This window comes from Leptonotus elevatus, chromosome 14 (assembly GCF_054856555.1).
Source record: "Leptonotus elevatus isolate MCC_2025b chromosome 14, RoL_Lele_1.0, whole genome shotgun sequence".
Lineage (NCBI taxonomy): Eukaryota > Metazoa > Chordata > Actinopteri > Syngnathiformes > Syngnathidae > Leptonotus > Leptonotus elevatus.
The window spans coordinates 2,620,834-2,641,360 of record NC_141252.1 but is presented as its reverse complement, the minus strand read 5'-3'; the positions used below and the strand labels follow the sequence as shown (position 1 = coordinate 2,641,360).

The 20,527-nt window shown below is 37.9% G+C and overlaps 2 protein-coding genes across 2 annotated transcripts; both read right to left on the bottom strand.

The window, feature by feature from the left end:
- Window positions 1–2,636: 2,636 nt before the first annotated feature.
- LOC147162564 (eukaryotic translation initiation factor 5A-1-like) lies at window positions 2,637–9,475 on the bottom strand. Its single transcript, XM_086094843.1, has 5 exons — window positions 9,361–9,475; window positions 7,628–7,800; window positions 7,430–7,534; window positions 5,645–5,776; window positions 2,637–5,441 (listed from the first exon to the last, which is right to left on the bottom strand). The coding sequence occupies exons 2-5, from the start codon at window positions 7,787–7,789 to the stop codon at window positions 5,379–5,381; spliced, it is 462 nt and encodes a 153-aa protein (XP_085950969.1). The 5' UTR covers window positions 7,790–7,800; window positions 9,361–9,475; the 3' UTR covers window positions 2,637–5,378.
- A 352-nt stretch (window positions 9,476–9,827) lies between these two features.
- On the bottom strand, window positions 9,828–19,552 carry slc2a2 (solute carrier family 2 member 2). The gene is made up of 13 exons (XM_086094629.1): window positions 19,423–19,552; window positions 19,254–19,349; window positions 17,722–17,930; window positions 16,226–16,350; window positions 15,000–15,115; window positions 14,775–14,937; window positions 13,592–13,698; window positions 13,431–13,511; window positions 13,220–13,324; window positions 12,609–12,710; window positions 12,334–12,537; window positions 11,358–11,578; window positions 9,828–11,295 (listed from the first exon to the last, which is right to left on the bottom strand). Exons 1-12 carry the CDS (start codon window positions 19,426–19,428, stop codon window positions 11,372–11,374), a joined length of 1,521 nt encoding a protein of 506 aa, XP_085950755.1. The 5' UTR covers window positions 19,429–19,552; the 3' UTR covers window positions 9,828–11,295; window positions 11,358–11,371.
- Between the last annotated feature and the right edge of the window lie 975 nt (window positions 19,553–20,527).

The following is a 20,527-nucleotide window of genomic DNA, read 5'->3' as shown; positions in this document are numbered from 1 at the left end:
AAGTTTTTAATAAAGTTCCAGAATTACTAGAATCAATTATTTTCAATCAAACTTTATTCATATAGCACTTTTAATTAAACAATTAACTATTACGTAATATAATTTTTTTGTGTGAGAAGATTAAAATTCTTCTTTCCACCACGATTGAAATTTCGCAAGTGGACGATGGTCGTTTTAAGCCAGACCCGCTCATCTGTTTCCAATGTAAAAAAAAAAAAATTCCATCCGCATTTCTTTCGTAATGACAACCACTCTGCCGCCCTCTGGGTTCACCCCCGCGGATGTGGGCCACCACCTTTGGCCATTCCGACAACTCCTCTTGTCTCGTCTACTAAATGTATCCTGAAAAGACACACACACAAAAGTTGAAAGCTCTGCCAGAGGGTAACAGGTGGCCAGAAACAACAATGAACATCTTCAGGAGACCAAGTGAAGGCTCGGCTAATGATAATCCATATGTTATACAAAGAAAATTACTTGACTTCCTTCCGCTTTAATTCTTATATTATAGCGAGCGCATTTAAAAAAATTAAATTGCAAATAATTTTTTTTGGGGGGGGGGGCCTGAAGTTCCACTTTAAAGGACCACATGTATAGTGTAAATCAGGTTCGTTATGAATTGAGGGGGATGAGTTTAATGCCTGCACTAACCTCGGGTCACCGCTAGAGGGCACCACGTCCTTGTGTAAAGTACCCATGTAGCACATTTGAGTTAACTAACTAGAATTAAGATGTTATAGAAAAAGAATAAGTAATATTTCAAGAAAAAAATTATTTCTAAAAAGTCCTGATTTCACGAGAATAGTGTTATCTTTTGGGATGGAAAAAAGGTCGAAATTCTACAAGATTTGTAGTCAATGTCCGTTTTTTTAAAACAGAAAAATCCCAGTTTTACAAGAAAAAAAGGGGGATGAGTCTGAATTTAAAGGAGTAAAAATACAAGAAAAGTTTTAATTTGATGGTGAAAAATGCTGAATGAGAGTAACACAAATTGAACTGTGACTTCCAACCCCCAAGGTACTTTAGCAGCGTGACCTTATTTTTATTATATTCAGCATTTCCATGATTGAAAAGTTACAAAACTTCTGCAATCTCATGCAGTCGAGCTTCCAGTCACGCGGTTACATAACAGCCCTCCCTCACACTTGATGTATATAAAAAATATGTTGTGGTATTCCATCACACTCCTGTTCCCATCAAATGACAATATCAAAGGCGGGAAATCCACTTTCTCCCAGTCAAAACAAAAGGTACCTTATTACAATAAATACTTCCTTATTTCAAATCTCTATTAACCACAGAGGATCCCACAAGAAGAACCTAAATAACCACTCGTGAAAAATCTTGTTAGTAGTCTTTTGTTTTGCAATACGTTTGCTATTTAAACTTGTCATCACTTTATCTTCTTAATGTATTGCGCACTCAAATTGGCCGTCTTTGACTTGATGCCATTTGGATCTAAAGTCATTGCATTCTTATACCTTATATGAGCAGTTATAAAACATGAAGTTATTTCCCACATCCATGAATGTTGTGCGCTGAAAGATATGAACACTGCATATGCCAACATGTAGCAGCGCAGCTAAAAGTCGCATGGCGGCCATGTTGGGAGGGGCATGTTCCAAGTCTTAACTGAGCTGATTGTCATGAGGTTATTTACTGCCAAAACATGTACTATAAAAAAAATTGTTCATCTGTGAAAGGTTATTTCCAGCTCCATTGTCATACAGCTCTAGTCATATTTACTTTGTCGTTAGCTACACTAGCTAACTAAGCTAGCTAACATCATTGCATTTTGTTGTGTAGAGAATCACATTATCATACTTGCACCTTCCTGTAATAGAATATAAGCATTAGGTGGCGCGTTATAGGCCTAATATTGATTACTCAGTGATTTTAGTGTGTCTGTCCACACGGGTACATGTATAAGTACATATTAATTCATAGTTTTGTGTACTAGTCCCCAATTTTTTTTTTTAATCGGCTATTAAAGCTGCTAGGATTTCTTTCAAACTTCTTGTACAAATGATCTAGGAAGAGGCAGTTTGACATCTGCGATGAGGAGGAGGACCCAGACTAATGTGCACCTGGAGTTGTAGAAATGTCAGGTCACAGAAATCAACTGCCTCACCCTTGATAAACAATTCCAGTAAGGCACAGAAAAGGCAGCGCAGAACAGCAAGCCAAAGCAGATTTGTGATCAAATCTTAATGAAAAGTGATACATTGACATGCCAAACGTGAAATCATTCTTTTGTTAACCAAAATATAATAACAATCATCACATTTAACCAAAACTTTTACAGTATAAAAAGGCATTCATTCCAGTTAGGGTCATTTTCGAAGGTTGAGCACACTCGCGGAAAAGTCTACGTACCAGTTGGTCATGCATCTAAGCGCTAATGGATTTAGGAGCCTGAAACATTAACAGAAACATGCTTTTGTTACATTGATGTTCAAGGTCTAAATTACTTTCACATCGCAGCCGCTTGGCTAAAACCTTACATTTTGCTGCCACCTTTAGCACAGCTGCATGATTGCATTTTTTTTTATTTTTTTTTTTAAGCCAAGCAGAAAGGTGATGTCAGGTTAGAGTAAATCTGTTTTCAGGAAAAAAAAAAAAAAAAAAGACTTAACTATAATTATTAAGCTTTATTTCTTCCCAGTATGACAGACAGTTTAGATGTTTTTTTTGTTGTTTTTTTACACTCAGTCACATTTCCAGAGAAAAACCATGATGAGCAATGAGTTTGGAAGGAAACAACAGAAATACACTGCATGCAGATATACACAAGGATCATGTCTCAATAGTAAAAGTACAGTGAGAGAGTCAAAAACAAAAACAAGCAGCAGCACTGAAGAAATCAATGCTATAGAATCAAATGTCCAATATAAGTAACAGTAATTAATAACCAATACAAGAATTGGCTTTGAAAACAAAAAATGTTTGGACAGTTGTTTGACAAATTAACACGAAGCCCTGAGAAAAGTGGTCATCTTTTTATTTACTGCGCATGACTGAATGCAAACGGGATTTTAAGAGTAAAAAAAAAAAAAAACAACGAAAATGGGAGGGCGGGGACTAAAAGCAGTTATTCATAAATCCTTTAAGGAATCTGTGATAGAACTTAAAAAACAGGTTGTCTTGTCTTTAGAGTGCTATTCAAGACAGTTGAGGCCTCGAGGCTAGCAGCGAGCAGGTTGCAGGACCTGAAGAAGTTTGTTACAACAGCAATGCTGCCCCCAACCTTTGAGCCAAGGCACATCCGTTTAGAGAAATGATCACAGCAAGTTTAGTTTAACTTTTTTTCACCGTTTCAATTTGCCAGATTGTTGGAGGTGTGGCTAATCCTGGTATACGCATTTTTTTAATACCTTTTTTTTTTTATCTGGAGCTGTTTGGGCACATGAAGTAAAAAAAAAAAAGGGGGGGGGGTAAGAGGCATTTCATCGTATTGGTTGTGTAGTATGCTCCAGTAATTTAAACACACCCTCTAAAAGATTCTAGCAGAAATCTCAAATGATCACAAAAAAGAAGAATATACACTCCAGGATATACACTGATGTTACTCAAGCATTTATGAAAACAAATGTCCCCCCCAAATTTTTTACTTCCTTTGGAAAATACTTGCCATTTTAGAAACCGACTTTCATACAAATTATTACTGGTGCTTCTTTGATTGAGACACCGACTCGAGGAGACCCACTCACAAAAATCTTTCGGCTGGCAATATTGAACACGTTTAATAGTTAAATAACAATAGCCTTTTTATTTGACTATTTATGAAACATATATTCATGAAACATCTCCTAATTAGCCGGTTAACACCTTAGCTATTCATAACTGGTTCGAATTTGAAGGAAGTGTGCAGTTACATTTTTCCGCCACAGGTGGAGGTGTGGTTCAAAATAAAATGTTCTGAGTTCAGCAGTTTTAAGATTGTCAGTTACTGCTCGCCACGATTGAAGCACGCTTAAAAGGTGTTTGTTCGATTGCGGCAGTACAATTGTAACAAGTATGATGAGATATGACCTGAAATTGTCGCGTTTTCGTGAACCCGCTCCATCGCCATCTGATGCTTTCTCAAAAATATGATCCATCTTTTTTTCTACCATGTTAAGGTCCAAGGATGGGTCAAAGATTGTTGTATTATTTATGCAGCTAATAAAACCTAAATAATCAGGGTGTGAAATGCCCCACACTTGCAAGACAAAAAAAAAAAAAAAAACTATAACGGCTAGATTGTCACACTCTTGTTATGTTGCTACAAACGACAATAAAAAAATAAATTAAAAAAACATCACATTACACCGCATGTGTGCACTAAACAGAACAGAACACAAACTAAACAGACGTTTCATACAGAAAAACAAACTTTGTATTTGTACTTACTTTTTTTTTTTTTTTTTTTTTTAAACCAAGATTAGCAGTAGGTCGAGGAAAGACTCAACACATTCTCCCAGTTGGTTCTGGCATGGAAACGTAAACATTCTTCGATGGTCCAATAAGTGTGCAACACACTACAATAACATTTAAAAGCACACAAACATTAAAAGGACATCTGAGAGATCACCCGGCCCCAAAAGTATTCTACATACAATATGTACCATTTTCCCTCCACCCACTACCTAAAATAACAATTACCCCAAAAAATATCCCTGTTGAAACTAAGACTTTCCACTTTGTTGAATATTTTCCATTAACTTGACGATTACAATGACATGTCAAAAAATAGTCTTAAGTTAACAGCAACCAAATACACATGAAAAAGACGGCTGGTTAGACAATGTTAACATTTAACAATTCCGCACGCTAATCACGCGTTTGTTTGCTATGATGTGTAACTTGTTGAAAGGCACACACTGTAGTGTGTGTGTGTGTGTGTGTGGAAGAATACGGTTTGAAAAGACTATTCATACACAATAAAAAAAAGACCATTCTGTGAACAGTTATTCCCAGGTTCGATTGATATTACAAATTATTAATTTTGTATTAATTTAACTTTCTGAAAAAAATAACACTTTTTTTTGTTAACTGTCAGTCTGACCTGACATGAGTAAAAGGATTTGTAAAACAAACATACAAAAATATGAATTTGGAATTGTTCACATATGTGTGTGTATGAATAGCCCATAAATGTCTATGAATGGCCGCCGCATGCGTAATAGTCCAACCCCACACTTTCGGCAAAATGTTATGCCAACTTCATTGACTGCCACTCACTGGTGCCCCAGTAGCTTGTTTTAAACAAACAACACACAAAAAGAAAAAAGAACCTGCCCCAATCCAGATCCACGTTTGACGCGACGCAGCACGGACACTCGTGGCGGAAATGTGCGATGGAGGCAGGCAGCCTAGCGGCAAAAGGATCGCTCAGCTTAATTGACCATCTGCTTTATGCCAACGACTTGCTCCTCACCTATAGCCTCCAAAATATTGACCTAAAAAAAAAATAATAATAATAAAAAACAGGTCACCTCTGGGCTCTGTAGCGTTCAACTACTCAAATTATGAATCATCTTGCATTGACATGAAACATTATGCAGCTACACTAGACTTGAAGCACATCAGGAATGTCACCAACACTTTGTAGCTTCTTCCCCAAAAGACATGCAAAGCATTTTAAAAGGTGAAAAAAACTTACTAAAAAATCATCGCCATTGTTCACTTTCTTCTCAATTTCCTTGCCCAAGTCGCCTTCCGGTAATTTAAGGTCGTCTCTGGTCTCCGCCTGGTCGTTCAGCAGACTCAAAAAACCATCATTAAAACCTAAGACCTAGATGAACCAATGCACATGCACACACTTAGCAAGGGGAAGTCAACGTTAAACATTTCTAAACAATAAACTGTTATAGGTGACCTCACTGGTCTGAACAGGACACTCTTATTATTATCACTCTTACTCTCTACATTTGTGGAATACGAGTAAAATCCAGACCTTTTAATCCATCTCGGCGGGCGGCCATTTTGCCACTCTGTGTTAACTGAAGATGACGTCACAGTTGCTCCGGGCTCAGGCAACGACCAATCACAGCTTAACTGTTTCTAAAGCTTCGCCGAGATTGGTTGTTACCTGAGACCTGACCAACTGTGATGTCATTTTCACTCAACAGGCAAGTGGCCTTCTGATATTGATAAAAATGGCTGCATTTTGCTATTCCACTAACACAATAATAACCACAATACCGTTGTCGGTACCAGATGTGATCGAGCTGCCAGATTGTATCGGGGTTGTCGCCTACCGATGACGTCACGCTACAGGATTGGCTGGAAATTGCCCATTTGCAGTTGTTCAATAAAGTTATATGGAAAAATAAATAAATCAGGGTGACGTCAAAACATTGGAAATAAAGTAATAAAGATGTCATTTAAATAACAAAATGCATGGACTGAAATTGTAAAAAATTTTAATAAACCGAAGAATATAAAAGCAGGCTCCTTTGAGAAAAAAAAAAATAGATTGAAGCGCCTTCACGCTTGCCGATGACGTCAGTACAGCAGCGCTAACGAAACGAAATGCGCAACAGATGACACTTTGGTTTGGCTGTTCACAAATGACAATAAATCACAAAAACGGTCTTAATGTTAATAGGAACACATTAGCAATCTAAACTGACACTATTTGTCACATCCCAGGCAATTCATTTGTGTATTTATTCAATCTATTTTATATCCGCATGACAGCAACCGTTTTATTAAATCATATATTAAAAATGTGCAAAATTAGCACACTCCTCTTCCCTACTGCAACACAGTGGCCGCATACCTAATTGCACCGTCAGTCAGGCTTGTTAGCCAAGTGGGAACCCGTTCAGCAGGTTTCCAAACCTGCACATTATGTTCCCACACGGGTGTGACACACCATGTTAGTAAGTCACACCTTTGTGGAATTTTCTGAGGGTAAAAAAAAATTAAATAGGAATATGCTCTTGAGAGACCTCGAAAATCCCAACCCGCATTTCAGGTTAGCGAGTTAGTTGTGACGTTTAGTTCAGTGGCCAGCAGAGGGCAATATTGCCCAACATGGCGGCCGGTCACCTGAGATTGATGGATTCAATTCTTATTCCGATATTGGATTTGTGGGTACACACAGCATTTTTTTTCTTTCTTTGGGGGGTAGGGTGGGGGGGGGGTTGGTTTAGTTTAGTTGGTTTAGCCCGTCAAAGAAAAACTGCCAGTAGCTGTTAGGGAATTAAGAAGAAGCAGCTTGTTCCAGCCCAAAAAAATATTTTCTTTAATATTGTGTTTTGAGATTATCAGAGCACAAAACACACACAATATGAGAAAAACTTTTAAATGACTTATTATTTTATCTTCAAGTCACATAATTATTATTATATTTTTTTAATATTTAAAATCTCCTTGTGTGTACCGGGCCGTAGCAAACAACAAACCAATTTCGGATAGGCCAAATGAGCAAACATCTCACCTGGAAGTCTGTCCTCTTCACATTGGGGACTTCCATGTTGTGAGTGGAAGGACAAATATCTTCATACTTCTTGTTAGTGAAAATGTCAAGTCCAACAAGGTGGACCTATGAAAAAATATATATATATATTTTTTAAAATAACAGGCATCGTGAAGTCACTCATCATTACACTGAAACAGCTCACATTTGTTTATTCACCTTGGCGTGCCCGTGCTTTCCAGTCTTGGAGGTAGACATGTCAACTATCTTACAGGGGTGCCCTTTAAGCATGACATAGCCGTTCTTCCTCAGGGCGGAAGCCTGCAAGGGGTATGTGGCCGATGCCCCAGATTCGCCTTGGTCAAAATCTTCATCCGCCATGCTTATCCTGCCTGCGTACGAACACAATGAGCAAGAAATGTCAAATTTAAAACAAAAGCAAAACAGCAAACTGTTTTAAGAGACTCACTTCGGTAATGATTTCAAAAACCTTAAAAGATGCATTTGACCAGGGGCGGAGCCAGACATTTTTTCATTGGGGTGGCCAGGGTGAAACCATGACTCATATAGGGGTGGCCAGGGTGAAACCATGACTCATATAGGGGTGGTCATGAACTCATAACTGAAATGTCTAAATAAGTGGTTCTTAACCATGCAGCCACACCGTTCGCATGCCGACCCTGGTGGGCTGCATAAAATAATTTCAGAGCATATGTTATGAATTCAATGCATTGAAGCGGTTACAATTGCCAATGAGTTGCTCGGTTACAATAGAGCTTTCTGCCACTTAGCGGCAATAAGGCAAATGTCGAATATCTAAGCAATATTACAGATAAAAAAATAATGTAAATCAAATGTAACCATTACAGACACCATACATTTTTTAAAACATGAATTTTAGTGAATAAATATAATTCAGCATGCAGAAAACAATGTGAAATAAACAAAATCATTTGTACTTTTATAGATGGTGAGGAGGCCACGTTGATAATCTGGATAGTTTTTGTACTAACTGAAAATATACATGCGTTCTCCCTGCAATAAGTCATCCAGTGAAATATATAAAATGCTTATAATATATTTCTTTATGCATGTAAAACAATTATGAAGATAGGTTTGTTGTTTCCTTTTTTGTCGCCATGATCCATCTTTGTTGACATTCTGCGTTTCTGATACCCCACTTTCTTTCCTTGTGATGCCGGCTGTCAAAATGGCTGCCGCGTCCATTTTGTGACGTTAGCCACTCTACCGGTAATAAGCAACGACATACTAGTTTATGTGTTGCTTGCATGCCCCAAATTAAATTATGTTTTTTTTTTTAATTGCGATATTTACGTGGCACTATTACTGCAAGTAAACGTCATACTTTACAATGAATAAAGTCTCATTTTGATACTTCCATGATACTCCTAAATTGTAATAAAATAAACTGAACACCAACGTGATGCAGTAGTGTCATTTTTCATCAGAAGAGACCAAATGTGTCCAGTCGCACATTAAAGAAATCATTAAAAAAAATTGTTTTAATCGTTTGTTTTAAACTACTACTTATGTGTAACCTGACACCGCCGTCGATGGTCCTCATCTGAACGCAAGTATGTATGCGTTAACAGCCGTCATTTTGAGACTTTATCAAGGCTATCATTGTGTTTTTTCACCGTGAGGGTCGATTGAGAAAACGTTTAAAACAAACACAGCGTTTGAATGGCGTCGTTTGAAGAAGAAGAAGAAGAAGAAGAAAAAAAAGAAGACATTCGCTGCCTCGTTACGGTGCCCCACACCCAAAAAAGACTTGACACGAGTTGCTAAATATTAGCCACAGCCACCTTTCCGAAAACGGAGCCCCTTCCGGGCCAAGTTACTCATTAACACCAAGTCGTAACGCCATCTCGCTTTAAATTCACTGAGAAGGGCGAATATGTTCGCTTTTTCCACAAACAATGTGACCTTACCTTTGTGTCCCTCTGACGCCAAAAAAAAAGGGAGCTCAGAAGACTTGTGCAAAGGTTTTTGTATGGCGGAAGCGCAGGTAACTGCTCACGTGACAGCGTGTGAGGGGCGGAGCCAATCACCTTGCTGCTTCTGGCTCGCTGGTGACCATATTTGGGCAGGGTGACAAAGTGGCGTTTAATTTATCAAGAGTTGTGTGATAATTGTGTTTATTCACCCAAAAATAGTTCATTAGAATGTAGTTAATATTTCAAAAAAATGTTAATAATATTTCAGTAATTCAGCATTTTTTCTAAATTTGTATTAATTTTGTCATTTTATGTTCATTTTATGTTCCTTTATATCATTAAATAATTTGTTGAATATTAATAAACTCAAAACAGTATATTATACCCCAAAAATATGGTAATAACAAATTGATTGATCAATTATAATTGAATTACCAGTATATAAAAATGAAAATGAATCATAAAAATTAAAACATATTTTATTAGAGAAAATGCACATTTTACATGTATTTATTTATTCTCTTTTTAATTTGTATTCATTTATCCCATCAAATTAGTAAAACATTTGTGTGCAATAAACAACACAAGACAAGGAAACTGAGAAAGAGATGTAATTGTGCCCAGAATAATATCACAAGGAGGTAGTAATGTCATAATTAACAGCAATTAATTTTACCATCAATACAATACAACACTCAAAAACAATCACAATACTGAAGGAAATGTAAGTTGCAAATTTCCGTACAAACAAAAATAGGAGACTACAAGCATGATACATATGCTTGGGAGTATTTATATGACGAAAATAGGGAGGAAAGGAAGTCATTCCCACAATTGTATGAGAATAAAGTCAAACTATTACAAGAACGAAGTCACAATATGAGAATGGGATTTTTTTTTAAAGGACATGCGAATTAAGTCAAAATATTACAAGGATAAAGACATAATTTGGAGTCAGTTATGAGGGGAAAAAATACCAATCGGCAATTAAAAAGCAAAAAAAAATTGAAAGTGGAGTCAAATTATTGTCAAAATAAAGTTGTGATTTTGAAAAAAGTGAGAATGTAGCAAAATGAGAAATTATTAAGAAAAAAAAAATCTAAAATTATTTAGACCAAAAAACTTAAAGTAAAGTTGCAATATGAGGCAAATAAAGCCAAAAGAATACAGGAAACATGTCAAATTACTGCAAAAATAAAGTTGGAATTTTACAAAAACAAGTCACCCTGATACATTAATAAATGTGTAATACTGTACGGCAAAAAAATCCAACACTATCGACAAATGATTACAAATAAAAATTTATTCTCTGAATTTTACGAGACACTTTTCCCTGTGTGGCCCTAATACTTAATTATTATTATTATTATTATTATTATTACTGACAAGCTGGAGGTCAATTGTTGAGCTGCTTCTCAAATCATCAAACGTTAACCTCAAGGGGGCGCTGGAGAGACAGCAAGTGCACAAAACATAATACCATATTGTAGTCTGTTTTTGTGAAATGAAAATTCTTCACATTTATCACAATCATTATTTCCGGCATTTTTCTACCCGGTTCCACATTTGTCAACCGGTTCAAACCTTTCCAACTTGGAAATATTGACAAAATGGAGCACATCTTGGGAACCGCACGTTTGTCCACATTTCCCACACATTGCCAAGGAAATAAACCCAACTGAAACAAATGAGGCTTTTCCCAAATTGAACTCGTCCTTCCAACATTTCTCAACTCATTTCTCATGCCAACTTGAAAATGTTAACAAAATTCATAATATCTTAGGAACTGTTTTTACACAGTCTTTATTTTAAAAATGTACCTCAATCATTTAAGTTGAGCTTTTTTCGGTCAGCAATTTTTCCATTTGAATGACTGCCACCATTCAAAGTCAGTTCTTCCGTATTCCCGAAGAATGCAGCAAGTGATTTCTGTAATTGAACAAATATCAGCATTTGCATCGTAGCAAGGCATGAAAAAGGAAATGACTAACTTGGTGACGGTCCCTCAAGCATGCGTCGCTGTTTTCAGTTGCTGCAATTCGACGTCGTCGCCCGCGGCGTCGGACGCCGCCTTTTTACCACCCTGTCGGAAAAGCTCGGCGATCTCCTCGAAGCTCTTGCCCTTGGTCTCTGGCACTCGCAGGTACGTGAACGCGGTGAAGACGAAAAGCAGCGCGGCAAACAAGATGAAGACGTACGCGCCAAGCCAGTTCTGAGAATTCAAAACATTGCACGATTAGTACGTTCCACTCCACCTGTTTTGTTGTTTGTGAGGAGTATTTTCTTACGTCCTATTCGGGGCATCCAGGATTTTTTTATAAATTCATGAAAATGTCCGGTTGGCATGGCGTAACCAATAGGAGGTGAAGTACACGGTGTAACTGCGACTGGTACCACAATTTCAAGGATGGGGCAAGTGTCCTCTTTTTCTTGGATATGGGAATAATATGGTCACCCTATTTATATAACTACCGTTATCATGACAATAACAACAAAGTTTCCTTCCTTCCTTCCAGAGCAGTATTATACAGTCCTCCACCGTTTGTGTTCAAATATTTGTTATTAAAAGGTTCTAAAACGGCAACTAGCGATGTCAATTGTTAGCGTGGCAATGGTGTTAGCCATTGTATGTTAGCACTAAGCTAACATGGACTTTAGGCAGTTATTTTAGGGTGACCATATTTCCATTTCCAAAAAAAAGAGGACACTTGCCCCGGCCTTGAAATTGTGGTATCAGTCGCAGTTACAACCAACCGGACATTTCCATTAATTTATAAAAACCCCGGACGCCCGAACACTATGTAAGAAAATGGTGTGTCCTCCCCAATGTCCTCTCAAAAGAGGGCGTTTTTATCACCCTGGTTATTTGAGCGCCACAAGGTGTAATTCTCTTTGTTGTAAGTTGAGTTATTTTAGTACACCTTTTTTACTATTTTAGTAAAATGGCGATGTGATACAATGCAGTACCTGTATGTAGCGAAAGGTCATGCCAACGATGAAGTTGCTGGTCCAGTTGCAGCAGCCGGCGAGCGCGATGGCCGCCGGCCGAGGGCCCTGGCTGAACAGCTCGGCCACGATGAACCACGGGATGGGACCGGGCCCGATCTCAAAGAAGGCCACAAAAAGGAAGATGGCCGCCATGCTAACGTAGCTCATCCAGGTGTACTCGCTCTGCAAGGGAAGACGGCGATCCTCGTGATATCGTATTTCTGATCTCATTCCGAGGGCGGAATTGGACTCACCTGGAACTTGAGGCCGACCGTCATGGCGACGGCGCAGATGCACATGCCGCCCAGGCCGGCGAGCATCAGCGTGCGCCTGCCGGCACGGTCCACCGACGCTACCTGGAACATCAAAGTATCCTTTCTTTGCAATACGAAGTATTCACAGCGCTTCACTTTGTCCACATTTCGTTACTTATTACAAAATGGACTAAATTCATTATCGCTACAAATTTTAACACACAACATCCTGTAATGATCACATACTAAGAAGTCTCATATTATGACTAGTATTATTATATTAGGACTAGTATTTTTGTGTTATTATGCAGTAGTTTTTACATTACTATCAATCAGTTCAGCGAGCAGTGTTTGCATTATTATTGAATGTCAGGTGATTAAAATTTTAATCGTAATTAATCGCATGACTTAACTCACGATTAATCACAAATTTTATACCTGTTCTAAATGTACAAAAAAAAATGTGTTGTAGGTTTTCATACTCTTGTTAACAAAAGTGGAAAAAAAAATGTTAAACTAATAGAAATAGTTCAAATGAATTTATGACGTCGATAGCCGTCAATGGCAGTGAATGAGTTAAAGGCGTTAAGATAAGCAAAAAAGTGACTCACAGTCACCAGAGTGAAGATGGTGTTGACGGCGCCGACACCAATGGTGGCATAGACGGGCTGACTGACGCCGGCCTGACTGAAAATTGCCGTGGAGTAGTAAAAGATCTTCAACAAAACGAAAATGGGGGCAGTTATTGATTGACGAGTTCAAAGCGCAAACTCTTGTCAAACGTTCATATGCGATGAGGAAGTAAGTTGAGCTGCGACTCACCGCGTTGATGCCCGACAACTGCTGAGACAAGTGCATCGTGAGGGCGACCGACAGCTGCCGCCTGTACGCCGGCGAGCAGATCTTGGGACAGAAGACACGAGATCCATGTCCAGCTACGCGGAAAAAGTGCACGTGTAAACATTTGAGCGCGGGAGACCCACCAGAGACGAGATGGAGACCCGCGGCACCTTGTCTGCCTCCTCCTTCTCCCTCCTCATCTCGTCCAGATCGGCCGACGCGTCGTACGCCCCCTTCAGGCGATGCAGACCTGCCGCAGAACACAGCAAAGTGCAATGTAATATTTGTTCAAAATCAGTTTGGGGAAGAAGGAGGAATTTCTTTGAGTCGAGGCGTTTCATTTTGTCTGTTTGGGGGGTGAAAGGACGAATTGAGTTCACTGGAGGCTTCAGTTTGGGAAGAAAATGAGTCATTTATTTGGGCTGAGGCATCTAATCTGAGGTGAGGTGTTTATTTATTCAAAACTCATTTATTTAAAAGGAGGATTTTATTTGCGATAGGGCATACAGTATATGATTCATTTGTTTAGTGGGGAAAGGATGTGGTGACTTGAGATGTCTAGACTACAAAGGTCCAATTGTTTAGAATCTGTTGGGAGGCATTTATTCGAGTTGAGGTATGTTTGTCTGTATGTTTGAGGTGAACTGTTTATTGGCACCAAATGTGTTCAAAACCTATTGGGAGAAGAAGGAGGCATGTATTTCGGTTTTATTTATTTATTTATTTATTTGAGGTGAGGCCTTGATTTGTCAAAACCTGCTGAGGATGAGGCATGTGAATTGTTGCCTGTTTGAGGTAAAGGTGTTTATTTTTGTACAAGACGTCTTTTTGTTCTTTTCGTGTTGGTATATAAAGGAGGCATTCGTTTGAGTTGAGGTGTGCATATTGATCGGCATTTATTTGCTAAAACCTTTTAGTGATAAAGAGGCATTTATTTGTGCAAACCTGGTCTTTTTGTTTATAACTTCTTGGGGGACAAAGGAGACAATTTATTTGAATTGAGATGTCTCTAAGGTAAGGCATTTATTTGTTAAAACCTGTTGTGGGGGAGTAGGCGTTTTGAGTTGATGTGTCTATATAAGGTGAGGCATTTATTTGTGCAAAACTCAGTTGAAATCCCTGTTGGGGAGGCACCATTTATTGGACTTGAGGTATCTATTTGAGGTGAGACATTTGTTTGGTTTCATTTTTTGGGGGGGGGGGGGAGTAAATTAAGGCGGCGTATTTTTGACGTAGGTAAGGCATTTACTTGCTTAAAACCTCTTAAGGGTGAATAAATAATTTAATGAATGTCCTCCCTGTGAAGTAAAGCTGCTGCACGCGTACTTTTCTGAGCCTCGTGTTCCTTTTCCAGATGGATGTAGAGGTAGCGCGGGCTTTCGGGGCACAGCGGCAGCAGGAGCGACTGCAGCACGGCGGGGGCCCCCGACAGCGCCAGCAGCAGGGGCCACATGTCGTCGTTACCAAGAATGAAGTCCAAGCCGACGACCTGCCGACGACACGTTACGCCCAGGAGACATCGTGCATGCGCCCCCCCTCCTCGCCGCCTACCTGGCTGATGAGGATGCCGATGACAACCGCCAGCTGGTGTAAAGTCCCCAGGGCCCCTCGGTAAGCTTTAGGCGAGATCTCGCCGATGTACATGGGCACCAGGCCCGAAGACAAACCTGAAAACGCAAACACATGGGGTTGTCATTTTCAATTGAGAATAATTAGAGTGCAATTAGAGGCTTTTCCACCGCCGGAACCTTTGGAGAACTTTTCAATTGACCTTGGTAAAATTCAGTTTGCGCGTTTTTGCGGCAAGAAAAATTTCCGGGGTAATTAAATTCCCCAGGGGACATCCGAGGACTATCTCAGCAGCAGGGTCTTGCTAGAGCAAAGCTGGAACTTTCAGGGGACGGGCTGCACTTATGGAGGACCAAAACTGCCAAAATTAAATGACTAAATCAATAAATAAATGACTAAAAGTGAAAATAAAAACGGATAAAAAAAAGTATTTTCAAAAATTAAATAAATACAAAATAAATATAAATGGAAAAAAATATATATAAAAAAATACATATATGCATAAATAAATAAATAAAAGTAAAAAAAAAAACGAGATTCAAAAAATAAATATAAAAATAAATGTTGAAATAAATACAAAAATAAATATATAAATATAATTAAATATCAATCAATACATAACATTTCGTCCTGGCAGAGCGCCTGCAGCATGAAATAAATAAATGTGAGAGCAGATTGTTTTTATTGATTGATTGATATTTAATTCTATTTGTATATGTATTTTTGTATTTATTTTTACTTTTATCTATCCATCTATATATATATATATATATATATATATATATATATATATATATATATATATAGTTATTTTTATTTCCATTTATATTAATTTTTTGGGATTTAATTTTCGAATTTTTCTTCACTTTTAGTCATTTGTTTATTTATTTAGTCATTTATTTTGAATTTTGGCCGTTTTGGAAGCGGGGGGTTGTTTTTACATCGGCTGGGCTCCTCAAACTCACACATCATCAAACTCATTAGAATTAATTACCGAGAACTCTAAGACGCTGCGTAAACACAAATGATAAATTCCCCGCGGAACTTTTACAACCAAGAACTTCCTTTAGCCAGAACTCAAAGATCCCGGCCTTGTTGGTGGAAAAGCAGCTTATGAGAGCAAAAAAACAGCAAGAAAAAAAACAACAACATTTTTTTACAAGAGTAAAGTTGTGATTTCGTAACGAGGTGACAAGAGGCCAGCTCACCACAATAGAAGCCCATGATGGCGCGGCCCGCGATGACCATGATGTGAGGCTGCCACATCTTGCAGAGGCCCATCAGGAGGCTGGCGGCCACGGCCAGCACGTTGATCGCCAACATGCCCTTCACCCTGCGTGCGCGCCGCGCATTCATCCGTTCACTCACTAGCTTAACACGACACACGCTATGACTGCAAAGTTCTTCTTCCTGTCACTGTTCCTGACAGGTGACTTTCACAAAGTTCTGGACAGGTGACTTTAGCAAACATCTTCTTCCGGACTAAAGATTTTGGCAAAAGTTCTTGTTCCTGACTACTGATGTTGGCAACGTTTTTGTTCAACCTTTAGCATAGTTCTTGTTCCTGACAAGTAGCTTTCATGAAGTTCTTGTTCCTGACACCCTAGCAAAGCTCTTGATCCTGACAAATGACCTTCACACAGTTCTTATTCCTGACAATTGATTTGGGAAAATGTAGGATTTCGTTATTGGCAAAGTTCCCATTCCTGATAAGTGATTTTTGCAAGGTTCTTGTTCCTGACAAGTAGCTTTCATGAAGTTCTTGTTCCTGACACCCTAGCAAAGCTCTTGATCCTGACAAATGACCTTCACACAGTTCTTATTCCTGACAATTGATTTGGGAAAATGTAGCATTTCGTTTTAGCAAAGTTCTCATTCCTGATAAGTGATTTTTGCAAGGTTCTTGTTCCTGACTACTGACTTTGGCGAAGTTCTTGTTCCTAACAAGTAGCTTTCATAAAGTTCTTGTTCCTGACACCCTAGCAAAGCCCTTGATCCTGACAAATGACTTTCACACAGTTCTTATTCCTGACAATTGATTTGGGAAAATTTAGCATTTGATTTGAGCAAAGTTCTTGTTCCTGACTACTGACTTTGGCGAAGTTCTTGTTCCTAACAAGTAGCTTTCATAAAGTTCTTGTTCCTGACACCCTTGCAAAGTCCTTGATCCTTACAAATCACACAGTTCTTATTCCTGACGGGTGATTTGGGAAATGTTTGACTTTCATTTCGGCAAGGTTCTTGTTCCTGACTAGTGACTTTGGCAAAGTTCTTGTTCCTGGCGCCCTTGCAAATTCCTTGACCTTAACAAGTGACTTGAGCAAAGTTAACATTCCTGACATGTGACTTTAGAATAGTTCTTGTTCCTGACAGGTGATTTCTGCAAAGGTGTTGTTCCTGATAATTAATGAATTAACAACAAGTGAATTTAGCAAAATTCTTGTTCCTGACAAGTGACTGGAGCAAAGTTCTTGTTGCTGGCTGGTTAATTTGGAAGACTGTTTCGTTCATGTAATACATTTTTGAAAGGTTCTTGCTCCTGACAACTGAATTACATGTTCCTCAAAGTTGAAGTGAATTAAAAACATCTTGTTCCTGACACTCTAGAAAGTCATTCTCCCTGACCAGCGTCTTTAGAAAAAGTCATATTTTCCCCCTGAAAGTTCGCGTCCCTGACCGGTGACCGCCTCCGTTGCCTTCTCACCGGCCTCTCAGGTCTCCCACGAAGCCCACCAGGAAGGAGGAGATCACGCCACCGACGGAGAAGATGGCCACCGACAGGGACCAGTACATGACCACGGAGGAAGGGACCTGCCTCTGCGCAGCGTCCGGCGCAAAGCTGCCATTGGCCGACAACGGATCGGCTTCCTGGGGCCACACCCCCAGCGAGCGCCCATAGTGTCTCTCGATCACCTACAGCACACAAAAATTGCTGTCACTCAACAAAGTAAAATATACTATTGTAAAGATTTGATTTTTATTTTGGAGTTCCCCTTTGTAAGTTATTAAAATTATAGATCAATAATATATATACCGTATATACACATACACACACATATATATATATGATGATTTATTTATTGGAAGTATAATTTTATAATTGTTATCTTTTATGGGATTTTTAATAGGTTTTAGGTGAACTAATGAGTACACACTCACACGCACGCACACGTGCACACACGCACGCACATACAAAATAAAAAATAAAAAATAAATAAAAATAAAAATAAAATAAAAAAGAGAGCAATGATGAAATTACCAAATGAACAATATTGAGCCCTTAAGAAAATATTAAAATAAAATACGAAGTATTATTGTTGGCTTTTGCCTTTAATTTTATGGCTTAATGAAGACACATGTAAAAACCAACTCACTCACATCTGGGATAGTACCAAAAAACAAAAAAAAAACATAAGAAGAAGATTAAAATTGTAGACGTCTAAATAAATAAAATAATTTCACATAATTAACTTAAAATGTAATTAAATATTTTTTTATTCATTATTTATTAACTCATTAACTGCCATTGACGCCTATAGACGTTAAAAGTTCATTTGAACAATTTCTATTAGTTTAACATTTTTTTCCACTTTTGTTAAAGGTATGAAAACCTAGAATTTTTTTTATTGCACATTTAGAACAGATATAAAATGTGTTATTAATCGTGAGTTAACTAGTGAAGTCATGCGATTAATTACAATTTAAAAAATTAATCACCCGACGCCCTAATTTTTAATAATATTTTCTTTTTTTAATTGTGAGTTAACTAGTAAAGTCATGCGATTAATTACAATTAAAAAAATTAATCACCCGACGCCCTAATTTTTAATAATCTTTTCTTTAAAAAAAAAAGATTAAAAAAATATATTAAAAATTAAGGGCATCAGGCGATTAGAATTTGTCATCGTAATTAATCGCATGACTTCACTAGTTAACTCACGATTTTATATCTGTTCTAAATATATATTTTTTTCTAGTTTTCATACTCTTGCTAAAAGTGGAAAAAATGTTAAACTAATAGAAATAGTTCAAATGAATTTTTGACGTCTATAGCCGTCAATGGCAGTGAATGAGTTAATTATAATTAATTTTTAATTTAATAATTAATAACATTAAAAATTAAATATATCTTAAAAATCGAATCGAGATACAACACAGACAAAGCGTCCAAAGCCCACATATCTGACCTTGGACGGCAAATTTGTAGACACTTTTCACAAGCAAACCTCAACTCACCCGTTGCGGAGCATTTATGACTCCCACACTGTATCCGTACTGCAGGGAGCCCAACACTGCCGTGAAAACGGCCAACGCCAACGTGCCCGTCAGCTCCTGCACGAAGATGAAATTGAAAACCCATTTTTGCTCTCAATGACGCATAATTGAAGAATGCAATCAAACTTACCCCCATTGCCAAGAGTCTTAGAGTGTCAGCCACCAGAGCTCAGGCAGGAGAGCTAATGATCAATGAGCAATGTCCAGTGACACGCACACGCGCACGCGCACGCGCACGCACGGGCACACAACAGTGGCTCCACACACTAAAGTAACCTTCTTCTTTTCTTTTTTTTTATCTCAATAAAACACATGAAAAAAAAAACGGACCAAAATTTGAATGTGTTGTGTTCATAACATATAATGATAACAAATTATTATTATTGTTTTTGTAAAAATTTTTTTTAACTCATTCACTGCCATTGACGGCTATAGACGTCAAAAATTCATTTGAACTATTTCTAGTTAGTTTTCTTTTTTTCCACTTTTGTTAACAAGAGTATGAAAACCTAGAATTTTTTATTGTGCATTTAGAACAGATATAACATTTGTGATTAATCATGAGTTAACTAGTGAAGTCATGCGATTAATTACAATTGACAATTTTAAATCCCATAACGCCCCAAATTTTTAAATAATCTTTTCTTAAAAAAAATCCCCAAAAATCGCATCAGGCGATTACATTTTTTAATTGTAATTAATTTCATGACTTCAAAAGTTAACTCACGATTAATCACAAATTTTATATCAGTTCTAAATGTACAATATTTTTTTCTCTCTAGGCTTTCATACAAAAAATGTTCAACCAATAAAAAATTGTCGTCAATGGCAGTGAATGAGTTAATGATATATATGATTTTTATCTAAAGGTGTAAACTGCTGAAGGGACACTTCAACTTCATAAAAAGAACATTTTAGTTTAGGCAAGTTTGACAAATTTCTTGTTCCTGACAGGTGACTTTTCGTAGCACTAACACACATTAGATGCTTAAAACAGTGTCATAAGCAGTTAAAACCAAAGTGGGGCATCGAGGCAGTAAGTAAACAAATGTCAACTAAAAGCCTGCCGCCCCCCCCCCCCCCCCAAAAAAAAAAATCGCTAACACAATCTCTGTCTGGTTAATGATACACTTCACACAAGGTGACCAAAGTCTGAAGCTTGCAAAAAAAATAAAAAATGCTGAGCAGCATGACTGCACTCTTGCATTTATTTCTTTTCCAGTCTTGTTTACAAA

Excerpts from the sequence above, each read along its gene's own strand:
- LOC147162564 (XM_086094843.1), bottom strand. The coding sequence starts at position 7,789 with ATGGCGGATGAAGATTTTGACCAAGGCGAATCTGGGGCATCGGCCACA. Across the intron at positions 7,535-7,627 it reads GAAAGCACGGGCACGCCAAG|GTCCACCTTGTTGGACTTGA; the intron begins GTGAATAAACAA and ends ATTTTTTCATAG. Across the intron at positions 5,442-5,644 it reads ACAATGGCGATGATTTTTTA|GTCAATATTTTGGAGGCTAT; the intron begins GTAAGTTTTTTT and ends TTTTTTTTTTAG.
- slc2a2 (XM_086094629.1), bottom strand. Across the intron at positions 13,512-13,591 it reads GGGTCTCCATCTCGTCTCTG|ATCTGCTCGCCGGCGTACAG; the intron begins GTGGGTCTCCCG and ends TTCTGTCCCAAG. Across the intron at positions 11,579-12,333 it reads TGACCTTTCGCTACATACAG|AACTGGCTTGGCGCGTACGT; the intron begins GTACTGCATTGT and ends TTGAATTCTCAG.